This window comes from Alligator mississippiensis, chromosome 3, assembly GCF_030867095.1.
Source record: "Alligator mississippiensis isolate rAllMis1 chromosome 3, rAllMis1, whole genome shotgun sequence".
NCBI lineage: Eukaryota > Metazoa > Chordata > Crocodylia > Alligatoridae > Alligator > Alligator mississippiensis.
In genome coordinates, this window is record NC_081826.1 from 238,133,253 (window position 1) to 238,152,654 (window position 19,402).

At 39.7% G+C, this 19,402-nt stretch overlaps 1 protein-coding gene across 3 annotated transcripts in view; it reads left to right on the forward strand.

Moving 5' to 3' along the window:
* Positions 1 to 19,402, forward strand: part of LIX1 (limb and CNS expressed 1) — a 69,361-nt gene that overhangs the window by 22,399 nt on the left and 27,560 nt on the right. For all 3 annotated transcript variants that reach the window (XM_019483860.2, XM_006261604.4, XM_019483857.2), the window contains exon 2: positions 9,946 to 10,109. In XM_019483860.2, coding sequence (XP_019339405.1) covers positions 9,946 to 10,109 — 164 coding nt within the window. The remainder of the gene's footprint in view (positions 1 to 9,945; positions 10,110 to 19,402) is intronic.

Consider the following 19,402-nt stretch of genomic DNA (forward strand, 5'->3'; position numbering starts at 1 on the left):
GGTGATTTCTTGTGTGTAGTACAGTTCCTTATACTAATTCCTCAAGGCAGTTGCTGAACCTGGGAATATAACGTAACCTTTCCAAACACCTGACAAAAAACTCTTTGGGTCAGTTACAAAAGAATCTACATATTTATACCAAACGGAGGGGACACCAGCCATCTTCCAGGAAGCCTGGCCCTCTGAACCCTTAACCATCCATTGTTATCAGTGCACACACACACAGAAAAACTTACTAAGGGTAGTACCAAGCATACATAGGGTATTATCACCTATTTGTCAGATTTTTAAATACAATTGGGCTAAGGTATAACTTTCTGAAAAGACAGAACCCTGGTCTGTGTTGAGCAAGGAGTTAAGATGGAGGAAGAAGAGAAGCATAACAGTTATATATGACAGTCTCAGCATCCCTCAATTTATTATACACAACCTTATGATACAGAAAATAACTTTCCAATTGTAAATCATAGAAGTCCCTTTAAGTGAACATCACTGCTTTTGCATGGCACTTCTCATTACTAGGACTTGTTGGAAACCTTTCAGCACAACAAATTTTAACTGAACAAAATGTTAGTTCCTTAAATCTGAACTATCTCAGGTTCAGTGCCTCAAAGGCAGGATAGCTGCAGAAACATTGCTCTAATTCATGGCGGGCTGCTAGGCCTGTGGCTGTGGTAAATTAGGTAAATTAAGGATAAAGGATATGTAAACTTGTCACACCCACAACATTAGATATTTGTATTACATGCTGGTAACAGCTTAAAAAGATCTGAGGGAAATGGCTATATAGTATACATGGGTGAAATCTCTTCCAGTTCAAGTTAATGGGAATTTTGGCACTGACTTCAATGGAGCCAGGATTTCAGCCTGTATGTTTGTTTAACTGATTTAGTGATGTCACAGGGTATACAGTAATAGCTCTTAAGGAATAAGTAATTATATCCTTAGTGAAAGTAGTCACAAATGCACATAAATACTGTACTAATTGTTTAAACATTCTTGGCCAATTTACTTTTATTCTACAAACTTGAAAAGGCAATTGAAAGAGAAATTAATTCAAAATGAGATGTTAATTGCAATGCTGTCTAGTGTATACTACAACTTCCAGCTAAAAATAATAGCCAGATTTTTCCTGTTTACAGTGACACTGCATGCTTAAAATTTTCATGGTTGATGCACTGAATTCTTATGCAGAATGCAAAACTTGTTAAGTATGAAACAGAGATAAATATCAGTTGATTTCATAGTCCTTCACCTGGAGCATTAAATAAATAATGTAATTTCTTGCATGAGAATTAGTGTAAGAGGATCTTAATAAACTGCAAATTTCCTTGATATAGTTCCAGCAGGGATAATTATGTTTACATATTTGCATACATGCTTTTACAATACTTAGCAGATAACAAAGATGATTGAGGAATATACATATACAATAAATAATAATATATTTATATTGTGTGTGTGTGTGTGTGTGTGTGTGTGTGTGCGCGTGCATATCTATATCTATTAGGGGTATGTGAAACAGACCGTATTTAATTTGGATTTAGATTTAGCCTGAATCAGAGACAGCGATTCGATTTGTTGATTTGAATCACTGTCCCAATTCAATTCAGCTGAATCCAAATCTGAAGATTCAATGCTGATTCAGAGAATCAGCGATTCGGCCACAGACACAGCTTTAAATGTTTTTTCTACATACACCAAGGTACCAGGCACAGCTCATGAATGCTGCAATGGTGGGGTGGATGGAGTGTGCCACAGGAGCATGGTGGGCCCCCCACATGCTCAGAAGTGAACCCAGAAGTGAACTTGAAGTACGTCTGATTCACTTCTGGGTCTGCCGCCAAGGATATGGAGGGGCCCCCTGCACTCCCTTCCCTGACTCGGCAATCAGCCATGGGAGAACCCTGGGTGCACCCCAGACCCAGGAGGAACCAGTCACCAAGCCGGGAGGGGCATGGGAGAGCCTCCCAGCATGCTCCCCGGCAGCCCCAGAAGTGCTTCTGGTCTACTTCCAGGTCTGCTGCCGAGCACACGGTGGGGCGGGGGGTGGGCCTGCACTCCTGTGAGACGCTTCATCTGCCCCAGCATCGCAGTATTCACAAGCTGCCTGGTACCTTGAGGTTTGAAGAAAAAATATTTAAAGCTGTGTCTATGTCCGAATCATCTATTCAGAGGGTTCCAACTTGATTTGAAGAGATTAAAGAGTCTCCTGATTTGAGTCGGATTCGGAGATTTGGCAACTGAATTGGGCCGAATTTCTGCCAAATTGAATCAGTGATGGAAGCTTCACACAGTCTTAATATCTATATAGGTATATGTAGCTATAGATAGATATGCACACACACACACATGCAAACTAGCGAAGTGTCTAATCTTTGCAACAAGAGAGAAAAGGTGTTCTTCCCTTCTTTATGGCAGCCCTTCAGATATTGTGTGTCTGTGTTTGTGCGTACAAGTGCATGCATATCTACCTAGATTATATAGATAGATACGCCCATGCACGTGCACACACACTCATACACAATATAAATTATAATATTATTTATTAAATATTTATTAAAGTATATATATAGATATATTCCCAATCATCTTAGAGTTATCTGCTAAGTATTGTAAAAGCATGTATGCAAATATATAAAGATAATTACCCTTGTTGGAACTGTATCATGGAAATATGCAATTTATTAAGATCCTCTTACACTAGTTGTCATGCAGGAAATTACATTATTTATTTAATGCTCCAGGTGAAGGACTATCAAATCAACTGATATTTATCCCTGTTTCATACTTAACAAGTTTTGCATTCTGCATAGAAATGCAGTGCATCAGCCATGAAAATTTTAAGCACTGTGTCACTGTAAACAGGAAAAATCTGGCTATTATTTTTAGCTGGAAGCTGTAGTATGTACTAGACAGCATTGCAATTTATATCTCATTTTGAATTAATTTATGTCAATTGCCTTTTCTGTTTTTCAGAATAAAAGTAAATTGGCCAAGAATGTTTAAACAATTAGTACAATATTTATGTGCATTTGTGACTATTTTCACTAAGGATATAATAATATAGATATATACAGATATAGATAGATATGTACATGCACATGTGCACACACGCACACAAAAATATTGTAAAATGGATTTAGAAAATATGATCAACTCTGGTTGTCTATAAAAAAAAATGCTTTTGGAATGTTCCATATTTCCTTACATATGACACATGGCTTTTCCCAAAATTAGCCTCCCAAATTTAGGATGTGCCTGTTAAGCAGAAAATCTGATTTTCTGTCTAGAACAGAAGTCCTCTGTTTTGATTCCTCCTCCAGAGTGCATCAGCAGTGACCTTACTATTCAGGCAGCTGAGGGAGTCACTTGATTTAGTGGCTCATTGTTCTCCATTAAACAGGCATTAACAATCAACTCTTCTTTTAATGATTATGGTGCTCCATTAATCAAGCTAACCTTTCTTAGGATAATTTTGTTGTCTGCTTGGAGCTCCTGATCTCTCTCCTCCTATATCCCAGCCCTGGAAACTCTTTAACTCTTTTCAAAATCATATTCAACCACTAAGGCCAGTCTCCAGCAGCAGCTAGGGTTTCATCTTTAGTTAAGCAGAAAGAATAATAGGCTCTCTCCCTGCTCTTTGCAGCTATAACTCTGAAAAACAATCTTTTCTTCATTTTGCCTTTCAAAAATATGGCACATATTATAATCTGGGGTGTTATTACAAGAAAATACAATATGTTTTCAGAATAAGTTGAGCTTTTGTAATAATACTTGTGTTGCCCTGTGGGGTCAGGCCAACTCTCAGGATCTCAATATTGCACTGTTAGACAGGAGGGTGTGACACAATTGCACATATACAAACACACAAATCAATTGGATGCATACACACACACACACACACACACACACACACACACACACACACTACCAATTCAGGCACATACACATCCAAACTAGCCTAGGAGCATGCATACCTATCAACAATTCAAGCACATACGCTATATACCCCAAAAGTTAGACAAAAAGCAATTGTCCATACCTGCATACTCAGTACACATACACAGATTACTAATTCATATATCACACAGAATGACATATATATATATATGTATACACACACACACACACACCAGTTCACACACATACAACCCACCTACACATAGGTAAGTTCCTAACTTGGATGGCACGGTATGTATGTGTGTGTTTGGGGTACCTGGGATACTTGGGGGAAGGTTAAGGTGAGAGAGAGAGAGTTAAAGTGAAGGGAGTGAAAGTTGCCAGAAGTAAGATTAGAAACAGTGGACTAGAGAGAGAAGCTGGCTGAGGAACTGAAGCTTGGGGTTACTTAAGGTAGATTGGGGCTGGAAACTGAGAGCTTGGGGCTGGAAACAGGCTGACAGCTTAGAGACTGGGGGGAGGGGGGGCAGATAAGTGGTGGCAAGGAGAAAACAGTCAGGAAACAGACAAAAGCCCAACTCAGGGTTTCAAAATAACAGGTTTATTAAACAGACAACACGCTACACGACCCCATGAAGTTATTGGTTCCCACACACACACACACTCACAATGGCAGCAGGAGAAAGAGACTCAGTGGAAGGGCTGGGGTCCAGGTAGGGAAGAGAGGCAGAGTCCAAGTCCTTGGTTGAAGAGGGGGTGGGGGTGATAGCTACCTATCCAGGCTGGAAAGGGGTCCTTGTCCAGTAGATGTTGTCCAGAGTGGGGTCGCCGGCAGGGCCTCTGGGTGGATAGGTGGTGTGGCATGGTGCCGGTCCAGATGGAGAGGGCATCCCAAGGAGTCAGTCTTCACTACCCCTTTTTATGGGGCAGACTGCCTCTGATCTCCTATGTGGAAGGCCTGTCCAGGCAATGTCAGTCCTGTCCCAGAGGGCTCCAGGTGTTCTTACTGAGCATGTGCAGCCTGGCACAATGGCAGGTTTCCTCATCTTTTGTTTCTTGAATGCTGAGGGTGGCTCCAAGGGCTGCGTCATTGGTCCAGGTATTGGTGTTGATGGTTCGGTCATTCAGAGGGAGCTATTTTTAAGCCTACTGCCATTGTCTCTCAAGCACCCTCATTCAGCCCCATTCATTCAGGAACCAAGTTACATAGGAGGGGTAGGTGTGAGTCATGGGTTACACGACCAGGCCTGGGGACAGGATGGAGACTTGACAAATGAAATGGAAATTTGACATGACTTATGCTAACTTACATATGTAGGCCTAAATCATATAGTATCAGTAAAACAGTAATATAGAACAGTAAAAATCAATATAAACATAATAATTATACAATATAAAGGAAAAAAACAAAACAAATAGAACTTGCTACCAAAATAAAATGCTGAAGCTTATCCTATGTCTTAGCTCACTTATACTTATCTATAGGGAATGAAGAGGGAAAGAAAAAGTCAGAAATTGTTGGGGAAGGGGAGGGAATGCATTTTAAAAGAAAAAAAAAAGAAAAACTGTGGGTTTTGCTACACTTGAAGTGAAAGAATTTGAGAGCATAATACTCTGTGAGCGCATATACACATGTATATTAATGTGATGCAATAAACTCTGGCACTTTTTGTACCGGAGTTTATTGCTTCAAGTGTGTCATACGCATGTGTACCCAGGACAGCAACAAATTTTCATGGCCGATGCACTACATTCCTATGCAGAACGCAAAACTTGTTAAGTATGAAACAGAGATAAATATCAATTGATTTGATAGTCCTTCACCTGGAGCATTAAATAAACAATGTAATTTCCTGCATGGGAATTAGTGTAAAAGGATCTTAATAAACTGCAAATTTCCTTGATATAGTTCCAGCAGGGCTAATTATGTTTACATATTTGCATACATGCTTTTACAATACTTAGCAGATAACTAAGATGACCCAGGACAGCAGCTTCATCAGAGCAACCCCGACTGGCAGGGGACCCAGGGAATCAGTCTGCTAGCCTGGGGCTGCTTCCCCCCTTTCCCCCAACTCAGTGAGCTGCAAAGGGGCTGGCTACGACACCAGGGTGCTTCAGTGCGGGGCTAGCTGGCAGGCAGCTCATACACCCTTGTGCTCCAGCAAGCCAAGGCAGCATCTACATGTGCGCTGCTGCTGAGTAAAATACTCTACAGTAGGACAGTACTTGTATTTACAAGTACTATTCTGCTGTGGAGTAAATTAATTTATTCCAACCTAATATGGGTGCATATGTAGATGTATAGTCTATTGTGCAGTATACATCTCATATAGATGTAACCTGTAAAAATTTGTCTAGATACAAAATTTGCATTGGTTTAGTTAAACCAGTACTAATTTTGTGCGTGGATTTCTATATAAAACAACTTATACCATTTTAGCATTTTTTCTCTGTAAATCTACTGACACAAGCTAAAATGTTATAAATAAAGTTTTATCTGATATCAGAATCTTCACAGAACTGTGCATGGCTTTAATTCAGTGTAAATTAACATCTTAGTTAAACTTTCGGTGCATACCAGGCCTCAGATAGCTTAGACTGTAACTTGTTTTGAGGTTTTGATTCAAGCCTATATTCATGGAGAGTGTTTAACAGATTGCGGTTATAAATAGTAATAATATACCTTTTCCAGATGCTTGTCTTATTAGCTTAGCTGTTTAAATAGCCCAATACAAGGTTCACTTGCTGGAAAAATGTTTATTTTCATATTGCTTTCAAGAAAAGAAGGGACTCAGCCTCATCTTCCCAGGACTTTGCTGTGAGAAAGGGCATGGCAGGCCATGGTAATGACAGGAATCTCTGTGGTGCGCTTAGAGATTCTTGCACAGATTAATTTTTAAAACAGATGAAGATAGGTCAAACTGCAATGGAAACTTTCAGCTAAGTAAGAAGTGTTTGCAGGATGTCCAAGCACTGAACTAACTTCAAAAGGATCAATGCAGCAGAAAACAAAAAATGATACATTCTGAACTGTCTCCTGCTATAAAATTGGCAATGGATGGGATGGACAGATGGCACAAAAAAATAGAGGAAGGACTGATTTGTGCAGTCCAGTCCTTGCTATGGGTCCTGAATGGGCACCCACAGATAATTGGGTATTTTTGTCTTTGATAGATTTTTGGTATGCGTTCATTCTGGTATGCAGTTGTTGTTGGGTTTCTCCTACGTATATGCCCAAATGGAAAATATGTAAGAGAAACCCAACAACAACTGCATACCAGAATGAAATGTGGGTGCACTTGTTAGAAATGTGGGTGCACATTTCTCACAAGACAACCACTCTCCCTCCAATCTCTCAGATCTAATCCTCAAAGGGAATTTACAAAATACCTTTCATAGATGAGCCAACTAACTTCACTTCATAAATCTATAGGATACATAAAATTATGGACTAAATATAAACATTGGATATATGGTACATTATAACCTGCCTGCCATCCAATAACCCCACGTAACTTCTCTACATTTTACCAGCTACATTTTATCACCAGGTCAACATTCCCTTCTTTCTGCCCTCCCTGCCCTCCACCTCTCTCTCACCTATGAACTCCCATCTCCTCTGATCTTTCCTGCCACACATTTGGATTTTTACAGACCTGCATTTTGCATATTGGCTTAACCTTCTATTCCATCCAGGAGAGTACACACACACCAACAGACTCCCCACATGCCTGAAGAAGGGTGTTTGTGCCTGAAAACTTGTAAAGAACAATTTTTCCAACCATTTAGTTGGTCTAATAAAAGATATCACTTTTACCCAAAGAACCTTGTCTTCTTTGATTCTAGACTGTAGTAGGTTCTTTGGTCTGTTATGTTAGCAGCTGTCCAGTCTAAAAATTTAATTTTCTGCTCAAATTCATTATCACTTCAAATTGAAGCAAGCTGAAAAGAAGATAATCACCCTTATAACAGGTCACCAATTTCAGCTAGTTATACGACTTCTCAGAATTGTTGTACTGAAATCCAGAAGTCAACAGCAGATAAGATATGTCACTAAATAAGTATTTCGTAATTTCTTGAGGTCTTGGGAGGGCAATAAAACTGTAAGTTAAGACCCTGGCAGACATTGCATTTACTGCACAATTAACATGTTACTTGTAAGGTAAAGTATAGCATACCATATGTTCATCCAATTTAGCATGCAATAAAATGCCAAACCAGCTACAAACATGTTCCCAAGGCCAAATTTAAATACCCCCATGTGGCTTTAAAAACCCCAGCAGTCTTTCCTGTCCAAGTGCAGAGTGGCTGGACCCAATGATCTGTAAGGTCCCTTCCAGCCCCTAACAACTATGAAACTATGAAATGACCCTGCAAGGGGAAAGTACATCACACTGTATAGCCTGAGGCCAGGTTGACAGGTCTGTGGTGCAGGAACCTAATCTCCGAGTGCCTGTCCAGATATGCAACCAACTGCAAGTTGTTTCAAGGTGCAGGACATGTGCAACTGGGGATCATAGAGTTCACTGATCCCCAGCTACCCATGCCCCGGCACATGCCAGCTGGGAATTGGGGACCTCCCAAATCTGGCAGAAGGGCAATGGATCTGAGGAATTTTATCCTGTATCCAAACACTTACACATCCTGCCATGCCAGATTTGTTAGGAAACAGAGTTTTTGGGATCCAGGATAAAACTCCTCAGTTCCAATCATGCAATTAAATTAATGTCTGCCAGGGGTTAGAAAAGTAGAAGTCAGTTTCTGTGGTACAGAAATTACGCAGTTTATGCCAAACTTCAGGTTCTTATTCCATGTCAGTTTATTCAAAAAGATTTCTTTCTTCATCTATACCATTCTGAAGGTTCAACATGGCCTCTTATTTTTCATATGCTTTATATTTCTCAGACAAATAACCCTAGGAAAGGGATTAGTACTGATAGCATCTTGCACTTTTACAGAGTTCATGTAAGACTGTTCTTGAAAGCAGTAGATTGTCATATTTGAAAGAAGCAAAACCTAAAATAAGAGTTAGCAATATCTCCAACAGTGTTTAAAAAGGTATTTGTACCTACAGTGATAACTAAGTGCCAGGAAATATCAGACGTAATTTTTCTGGCTGGTTTTCTCAAAGGGTCTTTAACGGAATTATGCACACAACTCCTATTCATTTTCAGTTTGAACAGAGACCCTAAGTCTGTTAGGAGCCTTTGTAATCCTAACCCCCACGAAGCTTCTCAGTGCAGGAATAACTATAAGTGATCCTAGTTTGTACTTCTGATTTTCAGTGCTTTCATGGTCCTGGTATCTTGCTGCTATTACTCCCATAATATACATTATTTTCCACCCTGACCAGTTCACAAAGCATGATGCAAACCCATCACTTCACACACCATCAACATCTACCCACTTCTGCTGTGCTGTTGAGTGCAGCAACAATAATTATCCTGGTGACAGGTTTTAAAAAAATGTAAGAGCTTGCCTCTCTTTTGAAACACAGGAAAGCGGCCTGAGGTATACCACAAAGTTTAGCCAGAATAACAATTGGTTAGGGGTATGAAAAGATCACAACTTACTGCTGACAAACTATGCTGACAATACCACTAGCATGACACAGCTTTGCTACAGCTGCAGAAAATCTTTTATTAGTATACACTGCATCTATCCCTGTGGGCTCTACTATCATAACTAACCCAACATAAGTATAGCAGCAGAGGGTCTTGTGTAGACATTCAAGCTCATAGTGATATCATATTGGACCCTTGACTTGAGGGAAGAAAGCCATGCAGTGCATGATCAGCCTTAATTCCTGAAGTACCATGTTCTTTGGAGGTTTCCCATCGCCTACAGACCCAGGCAGAGTTGAAAGGCGTTGGGATCATGAGAGGATAGGGGTTGTTATACAGATGATGGCTTTGATTGAATCTCCAATTCACCAGTCTATCTTTAGACATTTCCTGGCAAAAAGAATTACAAGTCAAAATATAATGCATGTACTCTATCCAATATATTTCTGTTTGTTTGTTTTTGGGGTTTTTATAGTGAACGTTGTGGTAATACTGCAGGAATTCTGGGAGAGTAAACAGAAGCAGAAAGCTGTATTTCCAAGTGAAGGCACAGTGGTATACGAGTCCCTGAACTCTCCCGGTCCTCCATTTGTGAGTTATGTCACCTTACCCGGAGGAAGCTGCTTTGGCAACTTTCAGGTAAGTAGCCTGCAAGTGATGTTTGCTAAAGGGAAGGCATTCTGTAAAGGCTTCTCTAATGAGAAAAAGAAAACCTATTTATTTTCTTTCATAGCAAACCCTTGCATAAGTATGTGGCCATGCTATTGTCCCAGCCCTCAGTGCTTTCAGGGACACACAGTGTTTAAACAAATATAAGGAGCAGCACTGTGAATTACTGTTCACAGCATGACTTATTATTCTAGTGACTGATCTTATAAGAATGTCTGCAATGAAAGAAACTGCTGTGACTAAAAGGTTTCCATAGTCAAATATTTTGTCATCAGATAGATTTAAGACTATATTTCCATGTACAGTGAATGTGTTTTGTAATCTTCTTTATTCTTTAACAAGACCCCTTTGCAGAAGAAATGTTGTTGGGGTTTTTTTTAATTATGTCATTGTAAAGATATTTTTAATTATAAATATTCCCTTACAGAGTGTACCACCCAAACACAGACCCGCTGTGCTAAAATACAAGAACCAGAAAGCAAAACTACATAGAAACAGATCACTCAGTTTTATATGCAGTGAAAGGTATAGTGTGAACAATGGAACCAACCTAATTATAAAATAAAAATATATTTGAAAGAAGTTTTGTGCAATTTGATTAGCAAAATATATCAACATTAGAAAATGCAGGAAAAAATTCAATCGACTTGCAAAGAAGTTATCTTATGAAGATACAAAATTCAGATACATTTGAAATGTAGTTATGCCTAAAATGTATTAAGAGGAAGATGAGGAAAAGGAAAAACAAGCTAAATAAAAGCAAGTAAATCTCACAAAGCCATCTAAAAACTAAATTCTTTTTCTTGCTGAATGCTAATAATATTCTTTGTGAAAAATTATTTCAGTCTTCAACATCTTCAACAGTGTATGAGGTTAATATTGCACTAATGCTTATTATAAAATATTTTAAATTGACTTAAACAGCATTCCTAGGATTTTCATTTTGTTATAGGGGTAGGGTTTTTCTAAATAGATTTCTTTAAATGATTTCTTTGGAGAAAGGAAAATGAAGCATTCTTCACTTTCTGGAACAGTTGTTCGGGACAGAGGAGAAAGGAGATATGCATACAGGCCTGTTTCAATTAAAATTGGGGGTGTCAGGTCCTCGGTTAGTGTGCACTGACTGAGTTTGGGTTATACAAACCTAGATTATGGCCTGGGGATTTTTTTCCAGCCAATCTGCACAGGACAGCAATAAGCATTCCACAATGCTAGAAACATTTTTTTTGTTTTAAACCTAGGTCTTTATCTCATAAATCAGCATAGTTCAATTGAAATGAAGAGCCTGGAGTTATGCTGATTTATACCAATTGAGGATTAAGCCCTCATTTATGAGTGACAGCATCATACGCTCCACATTTTTCACCTTCCTGTATTTCTGTGGGGGAGGAGGGTGCTCCTCCTTACAGTGGTTTAAGAGCATTACCAAGTTGTAATTTTGTCTGGCCAGCCTTCTGAAATCTTTGACAAGTACTGAAAGATATTTAGGTGTGAACATGTTGCTGCCACTCAGCATAAATACCAAATATGTTGGCACCCTATACTTCGGCCTGGAAAATAATTCTCAAATACTACAAGAAGAAATACATGGTTTAACTTAAACCAAGATTAAATGACCTAACTTGGAAAGAAGTTCATTTAATGTTGGTTCACTTTAACAAAATGCAAAGAACAAGATCATTTTTTTGTGCTCTGTCCTGTTTTTCCCTGGGCGCTCCTTATGATCATTTGGAGTCTAGTTTTCCTTCTGCTTAAATCAATGTTCTGAAATTCTCCAAAGCACTGTTAATACAGTGTCTTAAAACAACCCAACCCAGAATTTCCTGAACCTAAGATGTTTTGAAAACTTATAATGGAGTTTGGCTGCCAAAGCTGGTCAGCTTTACCACTTAGCTTTTTTTCAAAATAAGATGTGAGAAATTAAAATTGAGGAAATATACTTCAGGAAATTTGCCACACGGTCTTTGTAAATGTTTATGCTACCTTATATGCCCTCATCACTATATAATATTTCCCTTACTATGCCAATATTTATCCTAAAAGTGCATAAATATTCATTTCTGCAATACTTGTCACATCATAAACTATCTCCCTCATGCGTCACAAAGATTTTGATTATGTACAGTTAAGGTTGTAACTGTAGCTTCATTATATGCCAGCAGAATTCCTACAGGTAGTCATGGATATCCGCTTCAGTGTCAACAAATGGGAGTGGTGGAAAGTGACAGAAGGAACCCTGCCTTGGATGCTCAGAAGAATCCCTCTCCTTTCTTTAAGCAGTTCCACAAGGGCTTTAGTAGATTGGTTCCATTCATACTTTAGGGAAAGGGTATTAGGAATGAGCATATGGGTCTAATTGCAAACAGATCATCAAATAAAACCTCTGAAATGCCGCTAAAAAGGATTAATAATGAGCTACCGGTATCTTACCCTACAGAGAAACTTGCCTTGAACCTACAGAATTCCTTAAACCTGGAAGATGCGTGATTTTTAGTATTCTACAGCATCCCAGAAGAGAGACAGACACCACAGGGCAGATTACTTTGTGTTCTTTATCAAAAGATTACAATGTAGTCTTAAACAACAATCTGTTCTAAATATTTGCTCTGTATTAAAGATAGTAGTTATGAACTACACTCAAAGTGTATGCTATTGAATTTATGCTCCATTGTTTAATATTACTGTAAATGCATATTAAGTATAGGTCTATGTGTGCGTGCAGCTTTTATAGAAAAAAGTGAACAATTTTGATTTTATTTTTTATCTTTTAGCACTGTTATTGTCAAAATGCACCATTTCATATTTTACTAATATAAAATGTATGTGCTAGAAGAATTTTTATTACTTTTTTTATTTATTGTGAACATTTAATACTGGCAGCCACTTACCATGACCAACCATGAAAACTACAATAATTTCTATTTATTGCAGGGGGACCAATATAACGCCCATCTGATGAGCATCTCGCTCTCCTCTGGCTGAATGTGGGTATCAGGGCACTCATGGCTTTGGCAGATATTTCTGCTATTGATGCCAAGGGGAATCTTGCTGAATATTTTCATTTTAAAAACACAGTGAAAAAAAGCTTGCAGTTCAAGCTTAGCTTTCATCTTTAGCAGTGACATGATCTAGAGCAGTGAATTAATTGGGTGATTTGATTAATGAACTTCTAGCTTATAAGGGAGAGAGGATTTAAAACTCCATGAGTAGATTATTAGAATATAAAACTACTCTATATATGTATTTATTGGCATTTCTGTTATTCATCATCCAAGTATGGAAGGACTTATATTGCATGTTCCAGGAATATATATTAGTAAAATATGAAATGGTGCATTTTGACAGTAATAGTGCTAAAAGATAAAATCAAAATTGTTCACTTTTTGATTTGTGAACAAATCTATAAAAGCTGCATGCTCCAAAAAAAAGGAATTATTTTTTTCCCCAAGGTTATTCATCAGGTGACTGGGCTACACAAGCGCGGAGTCTTCTTACCTCATACCAAAAAAAAGGTGCCTATTCTTTTACAATGAACATTTTTGCAACTGGTTTAATTATTTTCACAATTATTGTTGGATTCCACAATTTCCATCTGAAAAATAATTCTATATTCAGGGTCATGTATAGCTAAAACTACTGACTGTGGGGAGAAAAGAGGACTGGTAGGTGTGAAGAAATACCGGCATGGGGAAATCAATCATGCCAGGAGAGCAGCGTTTTAAAAGCAGCTGCTCCCTGCTTATAAAGGAGCCATGGGAGAGAGCTGCGTAGCAGGAAGAAGCAAGGAAAAAGGGGTGGAGTCTCCTCAAAGCGGAAGAAGGAGAAGAAGACCGCAGGGACGGGGCGAGCTGGGACATTGGTCCAGCAAAAGAGAGAAGGCTGGACAAAGAAAAGCGGCGAGTGTAACCTGAGCAAGGGAAGGATCACCCAGGAGGGGAAGCAGAGAAGCTGCGAGAAATGGAGACAGGAGTGGATCCTCTGGAAAAAAAAATAACAAGACAGTGAGAGAATAGAGAGAGGAGTATGATGAAAACATAAGGAAACCTTACCTTTGATTTTGGATTTTTAGTTGTTGACTATCCCCAGCAAGGGCTTGTGAACAAAACAAAACAAAAACATTTTCTTTTACTTACCTGAAAGTTAAAGGCAGAGATTTCAAGGCAATCCCTGGTTCAGCTTTGAAAGGTAGTTGGACAGAACAGGACATCAACGAAGATAAGAACACTTCAAAGGCGTCTCTAAAAAAAATTAAAAAACTTTTTTTTGGTAATGGTCAAGAGTGTAACAACACTCAAAGGACAATAAAAGGAGTTGCTTACTTATGACAGAGTGTGGTTTGAGTGTCACACAAAATCCCTTGCGGGCAACGAAAAGGCGAGACCACAGATAAAAGGGGTTAGGGTTTGCCGGTAGCCTACTGTGGTAGATACTACCGCCTGGCTAATAACATCTACAATCATCAAGACATGGCAGGAAAGAGTCAAAAAAGATGCAGGAGGTGAAAGCCAAGACTATCAGAGCTAACCCCCCCCCCCCCCACCACCACCGTAGGCTAGAGAACTGGTAGGCTATAAACTTCTCATTAACTCAGATGAATTTGGCTTCATGCAATGAAAATTTCAGCTCTCTCTTTTTTTTCTCCTCTTAGTCATGCAACAGTAATATAAATCGAGTGTTAGAGCTGAAAGCAACTGTTTTATGGTCCTGCCACACCATGTGATTGCATGGTGCTTTGTGCGTGACAAAACATAAAGATCTTACCTTCCACTTTTATATACTACTTAGGTAAAACTGAGTTAAATCTGAGGTCTTTTCCAACAGGTAACATATCCCTGCTCCTACCCAGTGTCCTAAGTCCAGTCCTATAGATAGTCTTTAGGTAATAGTGGACAAGAGTACATCATATTAGGGCTGGGAAGAGACAATTAGAGGGTTGATAAGCCTACCCAAAAGTCTGGGCCTTTCTCAGCCTTTTCTTTGGCTTAGTTTGGGCTCTCCTGGTTTCCCCACTAAAGGAAGTCTCCCAGAAGGTGTGAAAATATATGTAGATACCATATATTCCTGTCTACTTCATAGTAGCATAACAGGGGAGGTGGGGGGGGAGGCATAAGTGGGAAACTAGCCCCAGGTGCCAACTTAAAGGGACACTGACACCCTCAGGAGTCTTTGCCACAACAGGCACAGCACTGTGCAACCCAGCCATAGGAACCAGGCTGGCGTGGCCCCATGCCCAGTAGTGAATATGTAATGAAGCCCTGCTTCCCCCTCCCCAGGAGGCTTTGCCATGGGAGGCACAGCTGTGTACCCAGAGTGGGGGTCAAAGGGGCAATAGGAATGGCCCTGGGGAACCTGTACCACTGCCTGTCCCTCAGTAGTAGCAGCCCAAGCAGCAGCTACAGTAGTAACAGACATTGCCCAGGTAAGGAGAGCCAGGGCAGGTAGGACTCATCTCCTCCTCCTGCCACTCTCCAGTGGTCAGCATAATTCCCCACTTCCTCCCTACCTCTGCCCCAGACACTGAAAGAGCTTGTAATGTCTCTGCTACTTCATTCCACTTTCCAGACTCTCCAGGAACGTACAAGGTGGAAAGGGGAAATGGCTGCTTCCTGTTAATCTATTCTTGCCAGTATCTAGGCCCTGAGTTATGGAAAATTGAGGCCTAGACACAGCTATGATGTGAGACCTTCATAGCTACATCCTATCACTCTTGTCTTCCAGCCCTATTGGGATGTTTGGGGTGGGATATTTTTCTTGAATCTATTTTCACTGCATGTAGACTCAGAGACATACATCAGCATTAGGGTTATAGTTGAATAATGTTTTCAGCTTTTCTTGACAATCAAGAGGATGATAAACTATTTATTAAAAATGAAAGCAGAGATTCTGTTGGCAGTATTTGCTTCCAAAAGCTGGACACCTAGACACATGTCAGTCAGATCTACCTGTATTTCTCTCTACTCTCATCTGTCAATCTATGTACATATAAGAATTTCAAGAGGTGGTATTAAAAACAAGCCAGAAACTTACCTTCCCTGGCCCAAGCATTACACAAAGTAAACTGGCTGTCCCTTCTACTCCTTTAAAACCATCAAGCTGAGATCTGTTCTTCTAGCAAACTCACACAACACCTTGGGGAGATTCTTTTCCTCCCTTCCGACTTCACCACAATAGGTTGGAGGCTTCAAGCAGCCAGTGGAGACCTACCTACCACAAGAACTAAAGCAGTTTCACTTCAGAATTTAGTACAGAAGTGATTATATCTCCATTTAATCCATCTCGGAGCCAGAGACTACAGGAAAAGTATCCTGCCACTGCTACATTTTTGTTATTGCTACAAAAATGGCTGTTATGTTGGCAATGTACCTAATGTAGAAACCCATATGGTATTGGGTACAGAAAAACATGGTGTGTCAAGAGAAGTGGAGTTAATGATGGAATTGGGAATAGGATTGCTGTGTTCTATTGCATGCCACACACACCTTTTCCCCAAAAGTCAGTACCTCAAAATTGTGATGCCTTAAGTGGAAAAGCTGAGTTTTTTTCTCCTGAAATAGAAACGCTCAGTTTTGATTCCTGCACCAAAACCTGGCAGCAGCAATGGCATTTCTGTTCAGGCAGATGAGGGAGTCAGTTGACTTAGTGATTCACTGTTAGTCACTTCATAGGTGTTAATAATTCTCTCTCCTTTTTGGTGGTCTTGCTGTTCCACTAATCAAGCTAGCATTTCTTCTGGCAATTTTTCTGTATGCTAGCTATTCCTGATGCCTCTTCTATTTCACAGCTTTGCAGACTTTTTAGCTCTTTTCAAGATTGTAGATCCACCCATGGAGAGCAGCCTTCAACAGCATCTAGGGTTTCAGCTTTTACCTGAGCAGAAGAGATTGGGTGACAGAGCTGAAGATTTGTCTCTGTCTCTGCTTTACACAGCCATAACTCTGGAAAAATCTATTTTCCTTCATTCTGCCTTCCCCAAAACAAGGTGCATGTCTTCTTTGGAGGAGGGCATGGTATTCAAGAAAACATAGTATTATTTTTGGACATAGAGGTGGCTAAATATTGGTTTCAAGGGAATTAGGGTAGTCCGGGGGAAAGAATATTGGTTTGAATGTATTGGTGTTTGTTTGTTTGTTTATTTTTAAGGGACGGGCCTTTCACTTAGCCCTCTACACATTACAGGTATCACACAATTAACTGGTTAATTAGAGAGACCAGCTACACATGCAAAGTAGCTATCATGCCATAAAAACCTCCAACCAGCTATAAAGTTAGACCTCAAAAATGTGTATTAACTTTATAGCTGGTTGTTATCCATCTTTAATTTGGATGTATAACAGGATCTCCCCCACAGCTGGGAGCCCCATCAGCTGACTGAGCTTCCAGCCACAGGAGTGCACCTTGCCCAGCTGGGGCTGGGAGTCCCACAAGTGAGGGAACTCTCAGCCCCAACGGCTGTGGACTCTGAGTCCTAGCAGCATCCCACACCTGTTAGGACCCAGAGTCCCACAGCTGTGGATCCCTGAAGCATGCATTCCCAGTTGAATCCCAGCAGCTACAGGCACAGCTGCAATCTCCCAGCCTCAGGAGTTTCATGCACCCCTAGTGCTGGGAGACTTCAGCAGCTGTTATCATCCAGCCCTGGGGGTTTTACGCATTGCCTGGGGCTGGGAGTTTGTAACGGCCCATCAACCCCTCACTTGCTTCTTGCCAGTGCAGGGGGAGCCTGGGATGAGGCTTCTCCTGCACCAGCAATAAGGTACAATGGAATCTAATGCACAATCTCACCTTTATGCCTCCTGCCATGCACGTGTAGCATGGCAGGAGCATGATTGTGTGGATAGCACATTAGATCCCATAGCACCTTTATCTGCACATGTAGAGGGGCCCTTAGGAAATGTCATAGACAGAGCTGGAACTTTGAGGGAGTTTCTTGACAAAATGTTGTCAGCACATCACTGAAATCTTCCATGGTAAGAGAAAATAAGTGGTTAGTAATTTGATTTTTGGTTTAGAAAACTTTTCACAGTGTAGAATGGGATAAAGAGAGTCACCAGTCCAAAGATGGGACAAACTCTGCCAAAAATGGTCTCCAAGTCCTACAAGGTGATTCATATTAATAGCTTTTACTTTAATCCTTAGACCAGTCTGACTACAAAATCTAAGGATTAAAATAAAGACAGAGAAAAATATTTCAGGGTGGAAAGCAAAGGTAGAGGTTTATGAGAAAATTGCATGCCTTCTAGCAGCCAAGGATGTGGTTTAGGGAAGTGACCTAAGGCTGCAATGTAAAAACAAATGAAAACCATATGCTTATGTACATTAGGTGATGGTTCTAAATGTCCATTGAAGTAAAGAACTCCTTACGCTATAATAAACTGGGTTTGTAAAATTAAATTATTCCCAAGAGGAAAATAACATAAATGGAAATTTTACTTTATAAACAGTATCTGGTTTGTGGGCTTACCTGAGTACCATTATGGAATTATATTTATTTAAAATGTGTTATGAAATAATACCTATTTTAAACATTCCACAGCCTGCTCTTAAAGTTTGAAGAGACTCTCATTTCTTTATTAGCAATGTAGGAATTGCTATCGATTTCCAGTGAGGTTATTTTAATGTTGGATATTTCTATCCAGAGCTGTAAAATAACAAAGAACCATGAACCTTTTATGAAACCTCCAGTATAACATACCAAGAAACATTAATTTTAAAGGATATGTTAGCTGATAGTACTCCTAGCATGGAAATGCTCGTTTAATGAGACATGAAGATCAGAAGAAGGCAGTTATAGTTTATTAATATCCCAAAGTCATATACAGTCTCTTTGGCAATTTTTAAAGACAAGTACAACAAAACAGACCATGCAAGTTATTTAAACAAAAATCAGAATATTTACTTCTCCCCCAAAACTTTGTTTGGCCCATTTCTATTAAATAAAGTGAATAGAGGGAGCTTCCGTTAAAATAAAACTGTAGGGTATAACAGAAATAAAGCATAGAGATAAACCAAGCACCAAATAGGATTTCAGGCTAGCTCTATAAGAACCTTTCACCACTGCAGGTTACAAGCTTTTCTAGGATTCTCTTTCATACCAGCTGCTGCCTGTGTAATAAGGAAATCGCCTTTCATGTAGCCCTATGTGAAGTTTCTTGTTTCAGGGCTTGGCTCTGTTTTGGTTGAGCATTTTTATATCAAAGAAATCAACTCTGTCTCTCTATATAAACGTCTTCCTTTCCCCATGCAAGTTGGAATAATTTTGTTGA